The sequence below is a fragment of the Tympanuchus pallidicinctus genome, unplaced genomic scaffold (genome assembly GCF_026119805.1).
Source record: "Tympanuchus pallidicinctus isolate F22 unplaced genomic scaffold, pur_lepc_1.0 scaffold9, whole genome shotgun sequence".
NCBI lineage: Eukaryota > Metazoa > Chordata > Aves > Galliformes > Phasianidae > Tympanuchus > Tympanuchus pallidicinctus.
In genome coordinates, this window is record NW_026294813.1 from 490,039 (window position 1) to 515,100 (window position 25,062).

Consider the following 25,062-nt stretch of genomic DNA (forward strand, 5'->3'; position numbering starts at 1 on the left):
TTATTTGGATTATTTCCAACACATAGAGATTGCTCATTTTAGGCACCTTTTGTTTTTATAGAAAAAGACCTGTCTTGGAAATTGTTCACATCAAGAGAAAAACTGAGTTATTTAAAATAATTTCATGCCAGTATATTTTTTTAGTCTGAAATTTTTGAGATACTTTTGAAGGATATTTTTTTATATTTTTGAAGGATAGCTATTTTGATGAATTTGCAATTCTTATTTTTTTAAAGTGTTGAGATATCCAGTGTTTTGACTTGACTAATGCATATAAAAGATGAATGGGATCTTCAGATTTGTTTTCCCAAGTGTGTATCTGCTTGCCATGAAGCTGAGCATCAAAATCTGCACCTGACAAGTTTCATCTTGAAACTGAGTGAAAACCAGATATTGTTTTTAACCTGTAGTCATTCTCACATAGGATAGCCACAGTTTGCTCTTCCTTAGACATTTACAAAAACCAACGTGAGGCATTTTTTCTGGAGGCCGTATACACTGAGTTATTTAAGGGACAGAGGAACACTGCAAAAATATGATGTGAGCCTTACCTGTTTTTTAGCTGTCCTGTGACCTGTATTCAGGGAAGTTTTTGTTTTTCCTTAGACACTGTTAACACCTGGCAATGGTAATGTCAGAAATCCTAGTATTCAGCATTAAAACTAATGAAGTGCTGAATCCTAGAGATACCACCTCAGGCATTACAAATAAAGATTAAGAAGGCTTAACTGAAGGTAAGGCTGATTTAAAAAAGTGCTGGAGTAGATGCACTGTCAGGAGACCTTCAAGTTTCAGATCTCAGTACACTTGAAGAGGCCTCCTGTAACAGCTGGCAGGCTTATTAATGCTGCCACAACTGATTTAGGTAAAGAATTGTTTTCTTCTGGGATTTTAAGTAATGAGTCTTGTCATTTTGTTCACCTCAGTTTTTATTTGTTTTGCCTTGAAAGGAAGAAGCTTTTGTTGTGCAGACATGGATAGGGACAGTGTGTCTGGGTTTGGAAGCTGAATAAAACAGTCTACAGAATATGAACTACAAGGGCAGGAGTCTCAACCGGGATGTATCCTTGCCTTCAGAAAACACATGCTAACACTCAGATAATGATTCTGCCTACAATACTCTTAGCAAAGTGATAGTAAATGGATAATGGAGTGCATGGACGTTGGTGCAGAAACCTACACGTACACATGCCCTAACTTATAGAACCCAAGGAGAAGGAAATCTTTTTTTGTCAGACATCAGAACAAACTCAGATGTGTTCTTCTTTCCCAGCACCACTTCTTGCCGAACTGTCTATGCTGCATCACAGCAATTAGCTGATAAAGATCTTTCTCTTGTCACTCATTTAGGATCCATTGTATGTTTGCTCACCTACATTAAGTTTACCCCCTGACTGTATTCTGCATTTTGGATGGCAGCTGCACTGATAGTTGGTGTGATCACAGTGTCAGCCAAATAGCAGCAGTATTATAAATGTCAGAATGCCTGCTTATTTTCAAAACACTGTACGTTTCGTATTGTGCTTTCCTTATTTGAATAATTATACAGTTTAAATTCCTTTACATGCTGTTAGAAATAGCACAGAGCTTTAAAGTCTGTAGCTCTGACAGCTGCAGTCTTGTGATTTTTTACTGGTTTCATCTAGAGTAACTCTAGCTCACTATAAGCAATGATTTTTAAAAACCTATTTTGGACTTTGTAAGGCTCATTTGGAACAAACAGCTACTTGCCGCTTCAAGTTTCTGTTGGTTACATAGGAATATAACTTGAATGATGCCTGCATCAATTTTTTTATGACAGTGCCTCACCTAAGTTCAGTACAGTTACTTACACTACTGTTAATAAGAAAACTATGTCCCAAGCTCTAAATAGTTGAAACAATCTGATGCTTGTATTACATACAAATCAGTATGATGAGTGTATTGTTGGCATTGCACTCAGGCCCTTGGATGTACAAAGAACTGCAGTTGCCCAAACATTTATCAGGATTCCAGCTACTCAGTACTTCACTGCATGATGCTAGCAGTGTTCTTTTAATGGAGTTTTCTTGCTTTATAATTTAATGTATAATTGTATTCTCGTGGTCTATGCACTGCCAGGACTCCTGTACAGCTTTCAGAGCACAAGAGTTAACATGCTTAGCATGCAAGCAAGCGAATCAGAGGTTTTACCATCCCATTTCTCCACTCACAGCTCTTCTTCATTGTCAAAAAGATAGCAATGTTTGCCCAGAGTTAATAAGCTTAGCTTGCGAAAACACAAACCTGAGCTCATACGAGCAACATATCATAAATGGGAACCACCAGAAGGGGTCAAGAAAAGGATACGGAGGAAGACTACTTACTTCAACCCATACGACCACCGGGAGGCAGGAGAAGACCCCCTAGCAACAGCCGGATCATGCACAGACGAACGGTATAAAAGAGCAGGTATTGGCTCAAACCTTGTGACAGTTGATGGAACACAGAATTCCCTTGTGATAAATGTGTCTGCTCATTAACCAGGAGGTAGTAAATATTTCGAGACAAGAATAATCGGGATGTAGTGAATCTTTCATTAAATGTTGATACAACTGCCCAGGCAGTATTTTTTCTTTTTTGAAACTAGAAGCAAGGGGGTGTTACAGCATCAACAAAAGAATAACTGAAGAGCCCAGTAACAACAAATGAGACATGCGCAGAGTACCCTGGAAATACCACGGCAGTCATTTGGAACCACATAAAAGAACGGCCCCAATCTTCGGGTGGCGCGGCAGTTGGCAGGACAGAGATCCCCCTGTCGCCCAGCGCTGCATTGCCTCTTTGTTCTTTGCTCATTATAATTAATAAATTCAACAATTGACTCCTTAAATTTCTGGTCCATCATTTTATTATTTATAACATTCATAATTTCTGACTTGTCCCAAAAATCCTGTGGTCTTTCTTTAACCACCTCTTCTTCTCACCATTAAGATTCCCATGTTCTTTGCCCTGCCCTGCCTGCACTACACAGTACAACTAGTAACTCTGAAGAGTAAATCTGAAAATGTTGCAGCATGTGGTACCAATAACTGAATCTTTGTTTTTATTTCAAGGTAAAGGAGTAAAGCACCGTTTTCAAGAGTTGTTGATTCCTTAAGCAATACTTTTTAAGTGCTTTGGTGTTAAAAGCAAAGATCCAGAGGCTCTGATCTGCACATGACCAGTGTCCTACTGTATTGCAGTCACAGAAGTAAAAAGCAAATATCTTAACCATCTTGGGCTGTTCAAATTTCAAGGAGAGATTTGCAGCCAACATAGAAGTATTTTGACCAAATTCTGACCTTGAAAATCACAATGTGATTTATCTGTGGTGTGGCTAAATTGTCCCTTTCTCATGACTGAGTCTCTCCTGTATTTCCTATTATTGTGTCTTGTCAAAAGCAGTTGTGCATTAGCTGACATACTATTGGTGAATTCCTCTAGGGCAGCAAGATTATTACAGGAGTGCGAAATGCAGAGATCACTTTATCTGCAGCATAGCCTTATAATAAATAGTAAATGCAGGTTGTAATCAGTATACATGCACAGCGTCTCCCAGTTTGGAGACCTCACGTGGGCTGTTACAGAGAGTTGAGTCAGGAACACTCTTCATAACTGCTGTGGCAGCTGGAAGTGCAGCTGCTTGTCTAGTCAATGGTCAGCAGCAAAAGACCTGGTTTTCCTCAGATTAGAAGAGAGGCCTACACGTTTCTTCCCTCAGCCTAGCAAAGTTGTTGGTTCGTTCAGGTAGGGCTCACCTTATGGGTCAGGTAAGTTTCAGGCTGGATTGTATCTTTAAGTACTCTATAGGCTAAATGGTAAATTTTGAAACACTTGTTGCTTTCTTAACTTTTCACTTTATACTGTTGTTAGTACTTCTCTAAGGCTCTGCCAGTAAAACATTTTGCAAAGGCTAGAGGTGCTTTTATTTTGCTGAAGACTTTTTCAAATTCAAATGAATTCATACAATTTTATTTGTTTTCCATACGGTGCATCTTAATGGAGCCAGACTCCCTGTTTTGCATTTCATTTCAGTGCACTCTATGAAAATAACTAGAACTAACTAGGATATTTAATTTTTCTAAATGATATTTCTAATTTATCTCCAGTTATTATGTTTTCCATTTCTTCTCTGACTTCACATCTCTCTGAGTTCTTGGCCCCAGTTTCCTGCTAAGTAGTGCTGACTGTTGTGCAGCATACATTCTCCCTGCAGAAACAGAGCTAGAATGGTGTTTCTCTTCAGTCCTCTCTTCTTAAAAAAAAAAAAAAAAAAAAAAAAAAAAAAAAAAAAAAAAAAAAAAAAGTGAAATCCATCTTCATATTTATTTGGAGAGAATGTGTTCATAGCAGCCTTTCTTCATTCTGAGCCTGGCATGGACTTTGGTCTATCAACCTGATTTAACTGCTTTACATGTCACTGAGAAATAAAAGCCTACTAACATCTATCTGTAATATGTTAATCCTTTTACAAATACTTATTTACACGTCTAAAAGCTGAAAGAAACTTTTAGCTAATGTAAACCAGCATAGCCCTAACTATGCCATTTTACACCACCTGTTCTATTTCACATGAGCCACTCTTTCCTAGAGGTGGTCACGTCTCTGACAATGCAGAATTATACCAGCATTGTTCAGGGTGAAAAAATTGAACAAATTTATCTCCTAATAAAGCTGCTAAGATTGCTAAGACTGTTGCTGAGGTCTTCCATGAACCTAACATCCCATCAGTTTATGGAAAACCGGGAGGAAGGGGATTACAAGAAATGGTTTTGCACCCGAGTTAGACTGAAATCTATCGCTTCTGAAAGACCTGGAAGCACATGCGAATCTGGGTTAGTTAGAGCACTCTAAGCTTATATGCAGACCAAATGGCATATTTCAGCGTCAGCTTATGCTTGCATGATATAAATAAAAATGAACTGGAGCTAAAGAAAGAAAGACTGATTTTCAGTGGCATTTTTTCTGAATCAGCTGCATCAAGTTTAAAATCATAGTTTGAAAGAAGCCCCTGTGACTCTGCATGCAGACAAGCCTTTGAGCTTTATATTTGTTTGCATGATGTAAAGACTAAAGAATACAAACGGGATCATTGTTTCCCTCCCAGCTCTAATCCACATCTCTTTATTTCTTCACTTGTTATTTTCTGCTGGATCCATGAGGTCATCACAGTTGGGCTACTGTGACTGCAGTAGTGATTTTGTGGAAAAATCATCTGTGGTGAAAATACCAAGTCTAATTTTGTTAACAACATGGTGAAAGACAGGCAGATCTTTACCTGAACAATGCCGGTCTGTTGGAAGTGCTGTTTTCCTTACCTGAGACTCATTTCAGTCTCAAGCCTATTTGCCTATGTGACATGCCATCAACGCTCCCACATACTCTGAGGAAAATTTTACACTTACAGCTGCACACTGATGATTGCCCCTTTCACTTCCTCTCCCCTAGTTCATTAACATGCATGTCTTCTCTTATTAGTGTTCATCATTATGTGAACAGCTGGTAACTGTTCTGTTTTCCTTCTCTTCCAAAAGATGGCTTCACAGCCATGAAGAAAATTAGTAGTAGGTAAGAGCAATTTTTAATACTGACTCCAGGTTCATTAATTTTTTCATTATTATTATTATCATCATGATTCCAAGGGTGGGAAGATAGGTTGTGGACCCAATTCTTCTGATGCTTGGAGGAGTATAAAGGGAGAGAAAATCTTTTGAAAGCAGCAGGGCTGAGATGAAAAATCAGGGTAAGTATGAATCAGGGTCTGATCAACATTTTTTCATGGCTGCCTTTAAAATATGAGCATTTTCTCTTTCAAATTCCATTAAATGTAATGAAGGGGTTTTTTTGTTTGTTTGCTTGCATTTTTCAGATACATACTCCATCAAACTTTTGACTTACCACTTGCCTCTGTGTGTTACTATCAAGGTAAGAATTATTTCTCTCACTCATTTGAAGAGAAGACAAAGAAGTATGAGGTAATTGGAAACTAGACATATTTCCTAGTTTCCCAACTTCTATTTTTCCTTCAGAATATGATTAAGATAGAATATGCATTTTCAGTGGATCATTACTGTATTTAAGACTGTGAACTATGAATACTCATGTTGCAAGACACTGTGGAATGTCTGAAACATCCCAGAATTTAGATTTCCACCATCCAGGTAGATGACAGTTTGGGAATAGTATTTCACCTTGCTTTTTTAATCACTTAGGACAGCAATTTTCCAGCATGCCTTCCATCCAAGACATAAAATGTACTCATTTTCCTTTCTCAAGTAATAACCCTGAGAACTTATTCATTTTCCATAGGAATGAACATGCTCACTTACCATTTTATTCTGGTGTGGGAAACTCCATTACATGAGGTGACTTGGACTGTGTTTTCCATGCTACCTGTGGGAGGAGGTAAGAGCCCTGACAGAGACACAACCCACTGAGGGCAAGAGATATCTTCAGCTACGTAATTTAGCTGAGGTGTTATCCACCTATGTGACCTCACACCGCAGAGTAGCCCTTGGGTATACAGTGTGACACAGCAACCTTTCACCTTATGAAATGACCAACTTTTTTTAATTATTACTAGCCAAATGTGGTCACTTGGCAAGCCAGGTACTAAAGACAGATAGCTTTAAGGAGTCTTATCTGTGCTTCTTGCCTAGTGGAGCCAATGTCCTGCTGTAGGATTGATTTGATGTTTCAATGTGCTAAGTCTTCCAATAGGTACAGATATTCCTCCTTCAAGCTCTTCTCTTTACACAGGGTTGTGCTGCCACAGAGTAGCTTGCTGTAGTCCCTGAGGTAGGAGATCATTTTTTTCCCCAGAAATGTTGTCATAAAGCTGCGATCAATGGCTGACCAGTCTCCACTTCTTTTCCATAATAAATACAAGGGCAAAATACAGAGTGCTATTTTCTTAAATCAAACAAGTTCTTCAGAATTTATCTACAGTTAAGTGAAAACTTGTGTTGGCGTGATAAGGACTGGAAATCAATCGGATTGACTTGGAACTGATTGTTTCCTTTGCATATTCCTTCTCTATTGTTATACTGTCTTGGTTTTCATTTGACTCTAATCTCCCATTCCAAAGAAAAATAATTTAAAACAAATTGATGGGATACTTCAAAGAGAATGGAAATCTTAAGCAGTTGGATGAATAGAAAATTTAGGAAATGGTGGAGGCACGATGTCAGGAGCAAAATAACAATATATATATACTTAGAATGTTGAGTTAATTCCCTGTCTTCCAAGTAGAAATTTACATACAGCAATCGGTTGTATAAAGAAAGTCAGACAGACAGCACACCTTCTGCTTACTTATCCCCTATGGGACCAGATTTTTCTCTTTCGATATATTTATTGCCTATTGTCTGCCACTAGAGGGTGCTCTGATTTAGTATTACCGGGAGTTTATAAGAAGTTTCTCTGCTGGAATCTCTTTGCAGTTTACTGCAGCCTTAATTCTTATAGTCCTAATTCTTATACTCCTACAGGCTCTGTCTGGCCTGTTTGTTTGTTTGTTTTCCTTCCCTTTTTTATTTAGAATTTCTGCAAACTGAGAAACTCCTTCTGAATGAGTTAGTTCACAGAATCACAGAATCACAGAATTGGAGGGGCTGGAAGGGACCTCCAGAGATCATCGAGTCCAACCCCCCTGCCAAAGCAGGTTCCCTACAGCAGGTGGCACAGGTAGGCATCCAGGCAGGTCTGGAACATCTCCAGAGAAGGAGACTCCACCACCTCCCTGGGCAGCCTGTTCCAGTGCTCCGTCACCTCACTGTAAAGAAGTTCTTGCGCACATTGGTGCAGAACTTCCTGTGCTGCAGTTTCCGGCCGTTTCCCCTTGTCCTGTCTCCACTCACCACTGAAAAGAGTCCAGCCCCGCCATTCTGCCCCCCACACCTCAGATATTTATAGACCTGGATCAGGTCCCCTCTCAGTCTCCTTTTCTCAAGGCTGAGCAGACCCAGATCACTCAGCCTTTCCTCATAGCAGAGATGCTCCAGGCCCTTCACCATCTTTGTGGCCCTCCGCTGGACTCTTTCCAAGAGATCCTTGTCTTTTTTGTACTGGGGAGCCCAGTTGTTCATCATCGTGATGCTATTGTAATGGCATTTGTCAGCACAGCACAAATACTCTCCCTGAGTCTCTCCTCACATCACAGCCAAACATGACCTACTGCACTACACTGAAGCCAGCATTAAACAACAGCTTTCAAGTGATTAAAATAGATACGGTGGAATCTGGGAATCCAGGACTGTAAGCAAACCTTGGCTCACTCCCTCCTCCGTCCTCTCCTTAAACTAAGGATATTTGTATGCCCCAGGTTTACCAACACCTATTTCCCATGCAAGGAGACTCTCCACGTCCTAAAATAATTCACTCTGTCACCCATACTAGAAAGCCTAGGCAAATACACAGCACTTGTATGAGGCATTTGAGTGTCACAACTCTTACAGTAAATACATTTCACTGCGCTGTGTAATATATGTGAAAGCCTTTGTGATGACTCAAAAAAAACCTTGCATATACACTATTTATAAGTCCTCCAGGGGCAAGGAGGGGGAAATCTTGATCAGGAAAGCACAATACCTGGTAATTAACTCATAACTTGGTTTTAGTAGGGATAATTAATCTGTGGAACTCCACGCACCTACATTTACAATATACTACAAAACACCAAGAACGTATTTTTCTGTTTCTTCTCCAGCTTTCAAGACAGGTCAAGACATGGAAAAGAGTGATTGTTTAATTAAAGGTACATTTGTGCCATTAGAATCATAGAATGGCTTGGACTGAAGTTGGCCTCAAAGCTCACTCACGTCAATCCCCTGCTGTGGGCAGGGCTACCACACAACAAATCAGGTGGCCCAGGTCCAGATTCAACCTGGTCTTGAATTCCTCCAGGGATGGAGTACCCACAGCTTCTCTGGGTAACCTGTTCCAGCACCTCACCATGCTCTGAGAAGAGGATATCCTCCTAATATCTAATCTAATTATATTCTCTTTTAGTTTGAAAACATGTCCTCTTGTCCTATCACTATCAGACCATGTAGAAATAAAAGTTGCTGTCTTTTTATATGCATGCCTTAGATACTGAAAGGCTGCAATGAGGCCTTCCTGGAGCTTTCTCTTCTCCAGACTGAACAAGCCCAGTTCCCTCAGCCATTCCTCACAGGAGAGGTGCTCCTGCCATGATGATCACAGGAAGAGGCAGAACTGTGTTAAGATCGTCTCTCTGTCTTCATTAACTTGATCTTAACTTTCCTTTATTTAGAATCATACTCCAGATTGTGCTCAGATGACTGAGCAATCTCTGGTATGCTGTGAATGACAAGATAATCAAAGTGCAATTTGATGGAATAGAGAGAAAGAATATGTTAGAAGCCTGATTTAAGGGATCACCACTTAATTACAAAACAGATGTATATGTAATAAAATAAGCAGAGAGAGTTAACAACATGGTCCAAAATTTTAGAGGTGATAAAAGGGTAAATAAAAGAATTCAGTCGTTTGAAAACTAGTTATTGCAGAGAAGTTTGTTCAGACTGGAAGACCAAAGTGTATTCCTGTAGACAGGTAGGGAAAAGATTGAAGTTTGTACAAGTGAAACACTAACTGGGAGAAAAGGAAAATGATGCAAAGAAGAGAGAAATAATGGGGTGAATGTGCAAGCTTTAGAGGCAAATTGGGACAGGACAGCTTCTGCAAGAGGGAATTCCTATTCTTAATGAGAATTAACTGGTACTGTTCTAAGTCCAAGGCAGCATGATTTTTCTTGCAGTATGCTTCCTTCTTTAGCAGAAGTTGTGTTATTCATTATCATCTGAAATTAAACACAACAGAAGAATTATCATTCTCAAACAATCCAGTAAGAAACCCAGTATGTCATTTTGAAGGTCAGATTTTAAAATGGGTTTGAATCTGCGTTACTGAAATAAGCCTGGAAATGTTGCACACAGTCATTTCTGACTGCAAATAAAGAATATTTTACCTTCCTGGATTGTGGCTGAAGGTAATCTGGGTCAGCAAACAAGCTGCAAGTGGTGTTGTGTACTGAAATACAGTAGAGAATGAAAAAAGGAGTATTCATTTTTTCACAGTTGCAGTTAATTACATTCTCTAGAAGGTGTTTTCTGGACATCACTAGGACTGTCCCATGACCTGTGATTTCATATCTTCACTCTAATACTGAAAGACCCTTTGCATAGATGTTGTAACTTTTATACCCTTTATCCTTACATCAGAATGAAGCCTTCATGCAATTTTGACTTTTCTCTGCGACTTCTGTTATTTTACAACCGACAGTAGTGTTTTATAATCTACCCTTATCTACACTGCTGAAAGATTTCTCAGCCTTTTGTGTAGATACCATTTTTACACTCCCATTGACAGAACTGGGAAGAGAGATGTATTTTTTTGCTGTGGTAAAGCTGTAGTGAAGATTCTCGAATGCTTCTCAGAGGGCAATACAAGGCATCTTCATTGCTTGTGGAAACAGGCAGATGTGGAAGCAGGCTGTTGTGCCTCAGACAGGACTACACAGCTCAGAAGAAGATGCATAGTCCTGTCACCATACCTCTTTTGGAGCAGATGTGTTTTATTGTGATTTTGATTTTTAAATAAAAGAAAAAAAGGGTATTACTGCTTTTCCATTCCCACTCTGAATACTGTTTTTCTCCCAGACCTGTGTAACTACAGATAACTGTGTGGAAACCACAAAACAGGCATGTATGCAAATTTATATAATAAATACCTTTGTATTGTATCAGATACTGTTAAAGGATAACAATTTTATTGTGATAGATAGTTGAAAAGTTGTGCACTAAGTTTTCTGTCACCTGCTGAAACCTCACAAGATTTTCTAAAATTAACTTGTTCTAGTTATTCCTAGAGTCAGGTAATATTATTTTCTGGCATGTACTTTCACTAATTCATCCCTGTGTATAATTGTATGCAAAAGGGCCAAGAACAAGGCTGAACTTTCTAAACTGGGACTGACTGCAGATCGCCATGATTTGCAGATCTGAATATCAGGGATGTAATTGTTCTGGGCTAGACATTGTAGAATGCAGAAAAAAAAATATTCTGCTGCTGCATCAGTCTCCTTAAGTGTTCAGAAATGTTCATGAGGTACTTTACATGACATGAATTGAAAAAAAATCAGAATAAATCTGCATGATGAGCTGAGTAGTGATTTCTCAGAGCTTTAACACTGGAGAGATTGTAAACCCAACTGTTAAATATTTTTATTCCAGCAGGTACAGAAGTATTCATTTGTAAACATCACATTAACATTACTTTACACAGGCATGTTGTCTTTTGTCCCATAATGCCAGTGAGCTTACAAATAGTAACATTTCATGGAGTCTTGCTTGTCATAGCTTCCTTAGCCCTGTGCTTGTCCTTTCAGTCACAAGTGCTGCAAATAGTACACAGTCTGTTACGTAAACTTTGTATTTGGTTGCACAAGAGTACATCCTGTGATGTAGTCATGCTTGACAATGCGTTACTTACCACATATCCCTGTGTAGAGGGATGTAAAATAGTGGGATTTGTGTTTGTGTGTTTAAAGCATTTGCCTGACCATTTACAGGCAGAAGATGATTCTTGTTATCTTGTTATTCTTTTGCATCCTTGCCAAATAACCATAGAGTCATAGAATAGCTTAGGTTGGAAGGGACCTTAAGGTTTATCCAGTTCCAATTCCCTGCAATGATCAGGGCTGCCATACGGTAGATAAGGCTGCCCAGGATTGCACCCAACCTGGCCTTGAATTCCCCCAGGGGCAGGGCATCCACAGCTTCTCCGGGCAGCCTGTTTCAGTGCCTCAGCACTCTTTGAGAAGAGAATGTCCTCCTAATACCTGATCTAAATATATATTCTTTGAGTTTAAAACATTATCCATTATCACTGAATAATATAATGGTTTGGGTTGGAAGGGATGTTTAAAATTGTCTAGTTCCAACCCCGTGCTATAGGCAGGGGCACCTTCTAGACCAGGTTGCTCAAAGCTCCATCCAGCCTGGCCTTGAATATTTCCAGAGAGGGGGCATCCTCAGCCTTACTGGGCAACCTTTTCCAGTGTCTCACCACTCTCACAGGAATGAATTCCTTCTTGACATCTAGTCCAAATCTACTTCTTCCAGTTTAAAGCCATTTCCCTTCATTCTGTCACTACATGCCCTTATAAATAGTCCATCCCCAGCTTTCTTGTAGGCCCCCTTCAGTACTGAAAGGCCACTATAAGGTCTCCTTGGAGCTTCTCTTCACCAGGCTGAAGAGACCCAAATCTCTCAGCCTGTCTTCATAGGAGAGATGCTCCAGCCCTCTCATCATCTTCATGGCCCTTCTCTGGTCCTGCTCCAACAGCACCACATCTTTCTTGTGCTGGGGGCTCCAGAACTGGACACAGTACTTCAGGTGAGGTCTCACAAGAACAGAGTATAGGAGCAGAATCACCTCCCTTGACCTGCGGGTCATGCTTCCCTTGATGCAGCTCAAGATATAGTTTTCCTTCTGGGCCACGAGCACACATTGCTGGCTCATGTTGAATCTTTCTTCAACTGACACCCCCAAATGCCTCTTCTCAGGGCCGCTCTTAAGCCGTTCTCCACTTAGCCTGTATCCATGCTTAGGACTGCCCCAACCCAGGTGCTGGACCTTGCATTTGACCTTGTTGAACTTCATGAGGTTGGCGTGGCCCACCTCTCAAGCCTGTCCAGGTCCCTCTGGATGTCATCCCTTCCCTCTAGCATGCCAGCTTCAAAACTCATCTTGGTGCAATGTGCAGAGTTGCTGAGGATGCACTTGATCCCACCGTCCATGTTAAATACAAAGGTGTTAAATAACATCAGTCCCAATAGTGATCTCCAAAGAACACCACTCATCACTGGTCTGCACTTCAACACTGAACTGTTGACTGCAACTCTCTGAATGTGACCATCCAGCCAGTTCCTTATACTGCAAGAAGTCCATCCATCAAATCCATTTTTCTCCAATTTGGCAACTAGGATGTTATGTGGGACAGTGTCAGTCTGTATAAGTCTTGGTAGATGACATCAGTTGCTTTTCCTTCATCCACTGATGCTATAACTCCATCGTAAAAGGCCACCAAGTTTGTCAGGCATGTGAAGCAATGTTGGTTACTACCAATCACCTCATCTTTATTTTTCATGTGCCTTAGGGCCTTCAGAAGGATCTGCTCCATGATCTTGCCAGGCACACAAGTGTGACTGACTGGCCTGTAATTTCCTGGATCTTCTTTTCTCTTCTTGAAAATGGGGTAATGTTTCCCTTTTTCCAATCAGTGGGAACTTCACCAGATGTCCATGACCTTTCAGATATGGATAGCAGCTTGGCAACTTCATCTACCATTTCCCTCAGAACTCATGGATGCATCTCTCTAGGTGCCATGGTCTTGTGCACCTTCAAGTTCTTTAGATGGTCTCAAACCTTATCTTCACTTACAGCAGGCAAATATTCCTTCTCAAAGTTCTTACCTTCACTTTCTGCAGTTTGGGTGATACAGCTAGAGCCTTTTCTGGTGAAGCCTGAAGCAAAAATGTCATTGAGCACTTCAGCTTTTTCTGTATCCCTCATGAGCAGGTCTCCAGTTTGCTTCCATAGAGGACCCACATCTTCCCTCACTTTCCTTTTATCATTGATATGTTTGTAGAATTTCTTCTTGTTTCCCTTTGCGTCCCAGACTAGATTTAATTTTGTCTGGGTTTTAACTTTCCCAGCCTGATCTTTGGCTCCTCAGACAACTTTTTTTAGTCCTCCCAGGCAACCCATTTCTACTTCCACTCCCTATAGACTTTATTTTTGTGTCAAAGCAAGCCCAGGAGCTCCTTATTGATCCATGAAAGACTCCCAGCATTCTTGTTTGCCTTCCTTTTTCTCAGGATACACTGCTTCTGGGCTTGGAGAAGATAGTCCTTGAATACTGACCAGCTTCCTTGGGTCCCTCTTCCCTTCAGGGATTTATCCTGTGTCACTCTACCAAGTAGTTCCCCGAAGAGTTCAAAGTCTGCTCTCCTCAAGTCCAGAGTAGCAAGCTTGCTCCGCACCCTCTTTGATGCCCTAAGGATCTTGAACTTCACCATTTTTGTGGTCACTGTAGTCAAGGCTGCCCTTGAGATTCACATTACTCATCAGCTTCGTTGTTGAGGACAAGGTCCAGCGTAGCACCTTTTTTGTGGTTTCCTGTGCCACTTGGAAGAGGAAGATATTACCAACACATTCCAGAAAACTCATTGATTTCTGGTGTTGTGCTGTGCTGTATCAGGATGGTTGAAGTCCCTTATGAGGACCATGTTTTGTGAACGTGAAACTGCTCCTATCTCTTTCTAGAGGGCCTATATCATATTGTACTGAGCTTCACCTAGGTGTGAATGATGAAGTGAAGAGCTTGTAGGTAAGAGCTACAGAGTAGGCTAACATAGGTGAAACAATTGCAGATATGTACTACAGGCCATCTGATGAGAAGGAATTGATGAGGTCTTCTACAAACATCTGGAAGTAGTCACACAATCTCGGGCTCTAATTCTTATGGGAGACTTCAACCATTCTGACATTTGTTGGATAAGCAACACACATGGCAGCTCTGAAGATAACTTTCTGATAAAGATGGTGAAGGAGGGCTGTTCCACTTGATGTTGCTCTTACTACCGAGGAAGGGCTGACTGGGGATGAGAAGACTGGGGCAGACTGGGATGCAGTGATCATGAGATGGTGGGGTTCAAGAATTTGTGTGAAAAAAGCAAAGCAATAAGTAGGATTGCTACACTGGACTTCAGGAGAGTCAACTTTGAACTCTTCAAAGACCTGCTTGGGGGTATCTCAGAGGCTAAAGCTTTAAAGGTACCCGTGGGAGCTGGTTGACACTTGAACACCACTTCTTCCAAGCTCTAGATGGGTGCACCCTTAAGAGTAAGAAATCAGGGAAAGATGGCAGAAAGCCTGAGTGGATGAGCAAAGAACTCATGGTAAACTGAAAGGAAGAAAGAAGGTCCAAGAAATGTGAAAAAAAGGCCTGTCCACCCAGGGACAATATAGGTATGTTGTCAGGACCTGAAGGGTTGCTAAGGCCCTTTTGGAATTAGATCTTGCAGAAGGGATAAAGGATAACAAGAAATGATTTTTTTAGGCAGGTTAGTGGTAGAAGGAAGACTAGGGAAAGTATGGGTCCCCTTCTAAATGAGATGAATGACCCAGTAACAGGGTATGCTGAGAAAGCATAGATTTTGAATGCCTTCTTTGCTTCTGTCTTTAACACTAAGACTAGCCCTCAGGAATCTCAGACACTGGAAGTAAGAGACTTCCTTCAGGAAAGGAAGATTTCTTGTTGGTTGAGGAGGACCTGGTCAGTGAGCATCCAACCAAAATAAACATACACAAATCCATGGGCCCTAATAAGATACAACTACATGTGCTGAGTGAGCTGGCAGAGGTGACTACTGAACTGCTCTTGATCATCTTTGAAAAATTTTGGTGAATGGGAAAGGTGCCTGACTACTGGAGGATAGCCAGTGTCATACCAATCTTCAAAAAAGGCAAGAAGTAGGACCTGGGAAATTACAGGTCAATTAGTGTCACTTCTGTCTTTGGAAAAGTGATGGAACAACTTGTTCTGGATGTTCTTTCCAAGAAATTGGAAGAGAAGAAGGTTGTCAGAAGTAGACAACATAGATTCCCCAAGGGAAAATCATGCTTGGCCAACATGATAGCCTTCTGAGATGTCATCACTGGTGGGGTAGATGGGGGGAGAGCAGAGGATTTTGTGTACCTTGGCTTCAGCAAAGCATTTGACACTGTCTCCCACAATATCCTTGTTATGAAACTTTAAAAGTGCAGGATAGATGAATAGACAGTGAGGTCTGTTGAGAACTGGATGACTGGTGGTGCTCAGAGGGATGGTCATTAGTGGAGCAGGCTGGTTGGAGGCCTGTAACTAGCAGTGCTCTTGTAGAGCTGGTGCTGCATCCAGTCTTATCCAACATCTTCATTAACAGCCTGGATGAAGGGATAGAGTCCACCTTCAGCAAGTTTACTGATGTTACAAAGCTGGGAGTAGTGTCTGACTCACTGGAAATCTGTGCTGCCATTCAACAAGACCTGGACAGACTGGAGGGTTGAGCAGGGAGGTACCAGATGAGGTTTAACAAGAGCAAGTGCAGAGTCTTGCACCTGGGGAGGAATAACCACATGCATCAGTACAGGTTAGGGGATGACCTGCTGGAAAGGAGCTCTACGGAGAAGGACCTGGAGTTGTGGTAGACAGCAAGTTGACCATAGGCCAGCAGTGTGCCCTCTTGGCCAAGAAGGCCAGTGGTATCCTGGGGTGCATTAAAAAGAGGGTAGCCACAGGTCAAGGAAGGTGATCCTCCCTCTCTACTCTGCCTTTGTCAGGCCACATTTAGAATACTATGTCCAGTTCTGGCTTCCCAGTTCAAAAAACAGAGGGATCTCATAAAAGGCAACAGAGGAGGGCTACGAAGATGATGAAGGGCCTGGAGCATCTCTCATATGAGAAAAGGCTGAGGAACCTGGGTCTGTTCACCCTGAGAAAAAAGAAGACGGGGATCTGACTAATGTTCATAAATACCTAAAAACAGGTGGGAGGGTAACGGATGAGGCCATGCTCTCCTCAGTGGTGCATAGAGATAGGACAAGGAGTAATAGACTAAAGCTTTAGCATATGAAGTTCCATAAAAACTTGAGAAAGAAATTCTTCATGGTAAGAGTGAGGGGACTGGAATAGGTGCCCAGAGAATCTGTGGAGTCTCCTATTCAAGACCTGTCTGGAACAGCTACAGTGTGACTGTAGGGAATCTGCTTTAGCAGGGGCTTTGGACTGACTCAGTGACCTCTCAAGGTCTCTTCCAACATCTGCAGTTCTGTGATTCTGTGATTCTCTGAAATAATTTGTTGAGTACTTTCACGTTCCCCACATTTCTTCCTTCTTGTATATCAGAGGGCATACACTCTCTTTTGCCTTTCTTTTCTGACTGAAGTACCTGTGGAATCCCTTCTTGTTATTTTTCACATCTTTCGCCAAAGTTCAATTTCATCAGTGCCTTGGTTTTCCTGATCCTAACTCTGCACGTATGGATGGCATCCCTATATTCTTCCTACACTGCACATCCCACCTTCCACTGCCTATACATGTCCTTATCTCTCATTTTCACCAGCATGCTCTTGCTCAGCCATGATTTCTGCTAGTACAGTTCTGCCAAGTATTGTGGCTCTTAAAAGCCATATTTATGTTTTTCCAGGGAAACAGATATTTTTCATAAGCTACAATCTGCCAAAATGAACAGAAATTTTCTCGTGATGCCTAAAATGAATACTGATAAATTAATGTAATAGTAAAATGTATGTCGATGGATATTCAAAAGCAAATCTCAGTGCCAAAAGTTGGTTTTTGTTTATTGGGCAGGCAGCAAAAAGAGCAGAGAATCATTACTTAAACTAGGGAAGATTATTTTTTTCACAATGTTTTTATTCTGAGTTTACTTCGGAATGAAAAAATTTTCGGAAAATGCCTTTTTTTTTTTTTTTTTTTTTTTTTAATACACAGTGCTACAAATCAGGGTGTACTGTTACTTTATAACTGCTTCCCAGTTAGAAAATGCATACCTCATCTGTTTTTATGGTGGCATTTTTTATTCCAAACTCAGTCAAGGACTATGATCCACTAAAGAGTTGTGTTTCCTAATCATGAGATAACAAGACAGTATCTTCATGTGAACTTCCGTGGCAAAAGGACCAGACAGTACAAGTCCTAAGTTTACTCTAGAGAGAGAAAATGAATTCACTGTCTTCTCTAGCAATTTGAGCAGTGTTTCTCATGTACTACTGCCTGATATACTTCATGAGATGTACGTTCCATACTCTAGCCATGAATGACTGAGCTGTGCTTAATTCTGCCAGAGGGGCTCATTGAGTTAAACGTTTCTTTTTCTGTAGTTCTTCACAATGTAGCTTTGTGTTCTCTTCCAATTTGCTGTAAGTCTATAGAGAAGTGACTCCCATGGTGACTGTTCACTTTTTGTGATGATTGCAGTTTTCTGGCTTGTCGTTTACAGATTTTCTTACGCTGGAATATTTTTACACTCCATTACTTTTGATTTACCTTGCAAGGATGTACAAGATACCAATCACACTTCCAGTTGAAAACACACCTAACAATAAATTGATTGTCTACCAACCAAATTAAGGCACTCCAACGCAATACAAGACACTACTGTACATTTCAGCTTATGAACTGTATAGCTGATTTAAGATATTAAGGCACTGACTGCATACAAATATCACACTGCAAAAGATTAATTAGGACAAATGAAAAGCAACTCAAGTAACTGATACACTTTGAAGCCTATAGATAGCAAGAGGTTTAATGCAGGATCCTGTAGCCTTTCCCTCATGCTAATTGTCCCAGTAAAGCCAAAGGCATCAGGAACGTCTGAAGCCTGATGGAAGCTCTTTGAACTGAGACCTCTCATTCTCAAGTGAACAGAAATCTCTTCTTGTCATACTCTTGTTTCTGCATGCCAAAGTCGAAAATGGCACTGTGAGCAATTCAGCTGTTCAGCGCTTTTTCTGTTGGGCTGGATTTTTTTGTTTGTTTGCTTGCTTTTTTTGGTCAAGAAGTTCACAGAGATATGTGCAGATGATATGTGCAGATGGAATAGAATTAGGGGAACAGCTTGGAAATGCAATGTATAGCTAAAAGCCAGGCACCAAAAGAGCAGCATAAAGCCCACAGCTTGTTCAGCTTCATCTGTGCCTTTATGTGAAGTGGCAGTCAATTGTTCAGGAATGCAAGCAAATTTATAGCTATTGTTCTTGTTCCTATTGTTATTACTAATTGTTATTACTGTTATTATTGAATGATGTTTCCTTCTCTGGAGAATGGTTCTTTCTTAGCTAGTGACAAAAGCAGTGCTTTTTTGAGTATACATCACATGACATCTCTGTCAGGCAGTGTTGTATTCACCCAGCTGTGTTCTGCTGGAGTATTGTTAGACATTTACCACAGCTTCCAGTGTCAATCTCCAGTGATTTGTCTCTGCCCTCATGACTACCTAAAAACCTGAGGAGAGATTAATGCAAAGTTTGTTTTTAAGATGAATGAGACAAAAATCAAACAAAACAAAACCATCACAACAACAACAACTAAACAATAAGGATGCAACAGTATTTTTACTCTAGTTTAGCTGACAGTCTGGTAAATTTTTGATATATTGATATTGGAGCTTACATGTAGATTATGGATGTTCATAAAAATTGTTTGTTCATTTTAAACAGCTGATTTTGAATGGCTTATCTATTGATATCTAGCAATATTTTCTAGGCTAGCAATATTTTCTAGGCTGGCCGAACACAAATAAAAATAGCTTTTGTCAAAGAACACAGAAATCCTACTTCTACCAAAGAGGTAGGAATGAAATCAGAGGAGGAAATTGTGACGGCAGGGAAATGAGGGAGGGCTTACTCACAGGGACAAGTCAATCTGCAAGACCAAGAATCTTTTGTACTTTGCTAAAGCCAAACAAATGGTCAAGCACAGACTTTGTCTGAGCTCTGCAGTCTGCTTGAGCCCAAAGCCTCAGAGCCAGTGCAGTGAGCATTTTGCTTGCTTAGGAAACATGAGTTCTGTTGCTATTGCAGCATGGGCATCTTGTTCAGGAGTGCTAGGGAAAGTCCATACAAGGAGAGAGTCAAATAACCTTTTTTACTGTTGGCTTAAGTGTGATAACTTCTCAGAAATGGGCTCCTCACAAACTAATTTGTGGAAGAGATTAATTTTAATGGCAGATTTATGCAAAGGAAATCAAGAGGGCAAAATGTTAAGAACATAACTGGCTTGTGTGGAGGAAAGAGCAAGAGAAACATCATAAGAAAGAAACGAGGGACTTCTGGAGTGATAAAAATGTTGAGAATTACCTTCTTGATAGTAACAGAAGAAAGTCCCAAAGAAATTAATATTAAAATGCAGCCCAAAGGAGAGTTGAAGTCTGTGTACATTACCCACTAGGAGGCACAGTGTTTGCATACTAGAATTTAAAGTTATTACTCAGGACACTAGAGTGTACTTACAATGCTCTCAGAACAGAGCAGAAGCAAATTAAGAGAGATGAAATGGATTAATAAAAAAGCAAATAAAAAGGCTGTAAAGTTCAAATGAAGGGCTTAATTCCATTCCTATTAAAATATAAACAGCCACATTCCCATTGAGTTCAATAGGAGTAGAATACTGAGTCTGAAGTAGAGTCCATACTACATCCTAGAATCTATGTGCATGGAAAATGCAGTGAAAAAGCAGACAATTAACTTTTTTTTTACTTCTAGATCTAAAAGGAGAATAGGCAGAATAATGCACTATATTTGGGTTGCTTCCCTGGAAACAAGGACTTAGTTACTTTTTATGCTCTAAATCACTGACGTTAGCACCAGCAATCTACTCTCAAGTCACAGGTGACTAAAAGGCAAGTGGAATTGTGCCTGTGCTGTTTTTTTTCTCACAAAAACCTGTGCTGACAGAACAATGGAGGATGCTATCCTCTCTTGAGAGTGCACCCTAAGGACCATTTGCGTGCCACATACTGAGCGTGGTTGTTAACAATAGGACTAATTCTGCTGTGTTTCCTGTGTCAGGTTCTCAGTGTTTGCCTGGAAATGACACTGGCTGTTCTCAGCATTCCTCTGGCAAGTCCTAAAAAGCCACATCAGCTGGAAGACACAAGGAGAAATGCAGGGAAGATCTGTGTGGAAGCTGCAAAAGATCTCTGCAAATGTACCTTAAATTTTATCTTTGTAAGCACTTCCAAGACCCTATGTCCAGATGTGCACCTTGACCTCACCCTGATGTGTTCCTTAGGTAAGGTATGAGCACATTCCTGCCCCTTCTCTTATCTTCCTATGTCTTAGCAGGAAAGAAGACTGGGCTGTACAGAATGGCCAGAGCAAAAGGCATCCTTTGGTTAGTCCTTGATGCGTTCAACTGGGGAAGCCAGGGTCCCAAGGCAGGCTGCAATGCTTGTCTGCTGCAGCACTGCTAGTGTGAATGTCCTTTGAAATAACTGGGCAAAGCTGACTCTGAGGTTTGCAGTTAAAGTCTGATTCACAGCATTTTATACCTCTTTTGTGACTGACCTGGGCTACAGGCGCAAGTGTCTGAGAACATGGCTATAGCAAACCTCCTGTTCACCACAGATCACTCTGAGAAAATGGAAGGGACATGCACTCCTAGACAACAGACCTTGCAGATGTATGGCCACTGAACGGTGGGTGTTCTGACCTCCAGTTAACAACATTTCAATATACAGTTTCTCTGGAGTTTCTGGGGAGCTCAAGTAGAATTGTGCCTGCTGACGGTGTCTCTTCTCCTGAGGAAGTAGGGCAGCTCTTCACTGTCCCTGGCCTCAATCTGACACAACTTGCTGACCCATACCGTTTCTGCTGCTCCTCTGAAGAACTGATTTCCTCTACAGGTTCAGTGCTTTAAATGTATTTTCTGATATATTCTGTGGTCTGTGTTTTGTGGATCTTTGCATAGGAAGCAGCTGTGACTTAGCCACTGTTTATCTCACAGCTCCCAGTCATCTTTACTGTTGCTTTATTTTTGTGACACTCAGTGGCTCTCCTCTGTCTTGTATGGAAATCTTTGACTCTTTTGGTGTAGAGATTTTTTTCTGTTTTGTTTGCTGAGCTTCCTGTACAGCTCACTTGTTGAGGCACTGTAGAGCAACAACAGTATTAACCGTGGTAATGAAGTACCAAGAATCAGTAATGGAAAATGGAAAATTTGTCCAAAATGGAAAATAGCAACATACTGCTTTTGAATCTTGAAGGAAAGAGCAATGACATGAGACAATTAAGTCCAGTCGAGCCCAAAGATATCATTCCCAAGGGAATGCATTCCACCAATGTGGCACTTGTTGCAAACTGGAGTATCACAAAGATGAAAATACACTTTGCAGCATGTCTTGGGTCACATATCTGACGTTTGTGATTTGCCCAAGGTCAGGGTAACGCTACCCTCTCTTAACCCCGGGGTGTTTGTTCTCCATCTCTTTGACTAAGAGGCTGGATTTTACCTGAGGACCCTAGATATCGCTGGACACAGGCAATCTGCTCCACGGACAGATTTACTCTCTCTTGAGGGGCGGAAAGGATTTGCCTTTTTCCAAAGGCTACATAACTGCTGACACACTGAAGCAAACCCAGCTCCCGATGCATTTTAGTTTCCCCATTCTAAACATTCCCGTGCGGATCATGAAACGAACAGAACAGGGCGCGGGCTGGAGGCGCGGAGCAGCCGGCTTCACCTCCGTCCCGTGGGAGCGGCGGGGGCTGCGCGGCCCGGCCCCGGGGTGGTGCCGGCGGTGGGACCCGCCCCGCTCACCTGTGCGGGTCGGACGGCCGCGCTGCTCCCGCTCCAACTGCAGCCCGCTCCTCGGAGGATGAACGCGCCGAGGCTGTCGGCAGAGCCCGGCAGGGAGGTGAGAAGAGAAGGGGCTCCTCTCTCCGGCTGGTTTGGGCCGGCGGGCAGCCTGCGGGTCTCCTGAGTCTGGGGAGCGGGGAGGTCAGAGCTGGCCGGGACCGGTGCAGCGGGTCCAGGTGGAGGTGTGTCTGCTGCGGATGAAGCCTGGGCCCGTCCAGGGCAGCTCGGCTCGCCGGGCGTTGCGTTCAGCAGTGCTTCATGTGCAGAGCCAAATGCTTTCACCACCAGAGCCATATTTGCTGTGCAAAAATTCCTATGCAACAATAAATCAAAGGGGAACAGTTGTGTTACTGTAGTTGCAACAAGATGATGATGAGGAAATGAAGTGTTGCTGGGGGACTTTTCGGTGGTGCTATGGGAACTGCAGACTGATCTTTTTGACTCTAAGTGCTGTGAAGTACGTGGTTCACTCCTATTCTGAAGCAAACCAAAGGGCTTGATGGAGAGCAGGAGACATTTAGGCTTCGTAAATGTGGTGTGATCACTGTTGCCCTACAAATTTTGCTTATGACTGCTGGCATCTGACCAGCGTGCTGCCCAGAGTTCTGCTCCTTGAGGGGATTAACAGTAATACATAATGGCAGTGCAAGTGACCAAAACATGTATCTATGTTTCTATACGTTAATTTTCCTGTTCAGAGTCATAAGATATCTGTGTCTCTCAAGAACGTGTTGAAGTACAGTGCTGTGTTAGCCCATTTTAGGGAAAACAACTGCAGAAAACAACTGCAGGTTGTCTCCTGGAGGTAATCTGCATCCCAGAGTACTCTGAGGCAGACTATGGCTTGCAATTCCACCCCTGTCAGCAGCGAGGTGCAAAAGCCCAGGACTGCACATTTACCTGCCCCAGGGGAGAGAAACAGCTGCAGATGTGGGGAGGTGGGAAGTGCAGCCCTGCCTCGCTTCTGCAGGAAGAGCTAGAAGTGAAGAGAAAGGAGGGCCCCTGCCTTTCTGCGTTCTGTGCCAAGCAGTACTTACATTGACACAGGCTGCTAGTGGAAGGGCAAATGCTCTGGGCTCCCTCTTCAGCTCTGCTCCCTTGAGTAGTTTTAGTACTGGACTTCTCTGTGACTCAGTCTTCCCACTTGCAAAATATCCATCAGGCAAAGTATTCTATGTACTTCTGGTAAAAACTGAGGTAGCTGCTATAGTCCAAGCTAGTCAAATATGCCTGTGAAAGAAGACCAAATTTGCTTATAAGTTTTACAGTGTGATCATCCCAGCAAAACCATTCAGTTTGAGCGGTACCTGCCTAAAAGGATATTATTGTAGTGTGATATTTATTCATAGTACTCATAGAATTTAGTATTTAAACACAGAATTTAGTATACAAACATGTAATAAACTTAAGAAAAATGAAGTCACAGCATTATTTTTTTGAAGTTACGAAATAGAGGAGTTTTGAGCAGAGAAAAGAAATACAGGACTTGATTTTGCTTTCTAGACGAACTGAAAGAAACTATTTGCTTGCAGTGAGTTACTCTTGTTTACACTCATGTGAGAATCATCACACAGTTGTGGGCTGAAAGATACATTCTGCTCTTCCTCAGGCAGAAGAAATAGCCCTCACTCTTGTATTTAACATCTTCCTTTTTTTTCAAGTAACATCATTTCTTATATTGTCAGTGAGTAAAAGCATGAGATAAGCATTTGATAATTTGTTATTACAGAGCTGTGTTTTTTCTTGTTTTGGTTTGGTCAGTTGTTTTGTTTTCAACAAAATGGAGGTATGCATAGAAGGCTTTCATTCTAGCTGCCATGATTTTTTCTTCACATCTATTTTGAGTTATGAACACAGCATGTAGTCTGACTAATTTAAATTAATATTTAGGTATTTACTTTGCTCCCATATGGGCATGCATGTTAGTTTTTAGTGTAGTTTTGAAATCCATTGGACCAATATGAAAGGACTGAGAAACTGTTGAGCCTCCTCAGTGCCCAGTAAATTTTTTTAGATATAGAAGCTAATTTGTACCTTCTTAAACTGGTTTACAGTAAAAGAAACGCGAACAGAGGTAACTGTCATCAGAAGCTGGCTGTGAAGTATGAGATTTTCTGTAAAGTGTGATCTCTGAAGTAGTACATTCTTACTGCAGTGAACTCAGACTTGCAGATGTCATTTCCAATAGCTTACCAACCTACTTGTAGCACGGGGTTAATAGTGAGGTCAGAGTGAAGCCTGTGACTCAATTTGGAAGGGATACAAAGTTTGGAGGAGTATATTTTCCTCATTATGGGGGGATTTGCAGGTGTAAATGCCATAGAGAGTGTGTATCTCTTGGATACTGGATACTGGAAAAATAGACAAAGTTATACAGATGTTCCACTGACATCTTCCAGAATCACTAGTACACTTAAAGCTGAAATTTGTCCTGTAAGAAACTGGTTTCCTGTACAGTGTAAAATTTATTGTATAGTTGCAACTAAAGCCAGTGAAGAATCTTTAATAGTGAAAAAATGGGTGCATATCTTCCAGTGACTGGATGCACTGACTAAATGCTGAGGCCATATGAAATACACAATTCTGAGGGCAGAATCTGCGTCAGTACCTTA

The 25,062-nt window shown here is 41.3% G+C and overlaps 1 protein-coding gene across 1 annotated transcript in view; it reads left to right on the forward strand.

Annotated features, from left to right (window-relative positions):
- Nucleotides 1-22,397: 22,397 nt before the first annotated feature.
- The window catches only part of PDE8B (phosphodiesterase 8B), a 75,877-nt gene continuing 73,212 nt past the window's right edge, over nucleotides 22,398-25,062 (forward strand). The window contains exon 1 of the mRNA XM_052670192.1: nucleotides 22,398-22,508. Coding sequence (XP_052526152.1) covers nucleotides 22,470-22,508 — 39 coding nt within the window. The 5' untranslated portion in view covers nucleotides 22,398-22,469. The remainder of the gene's footprint in view (nucleotides 22,509-25,062) is intronic.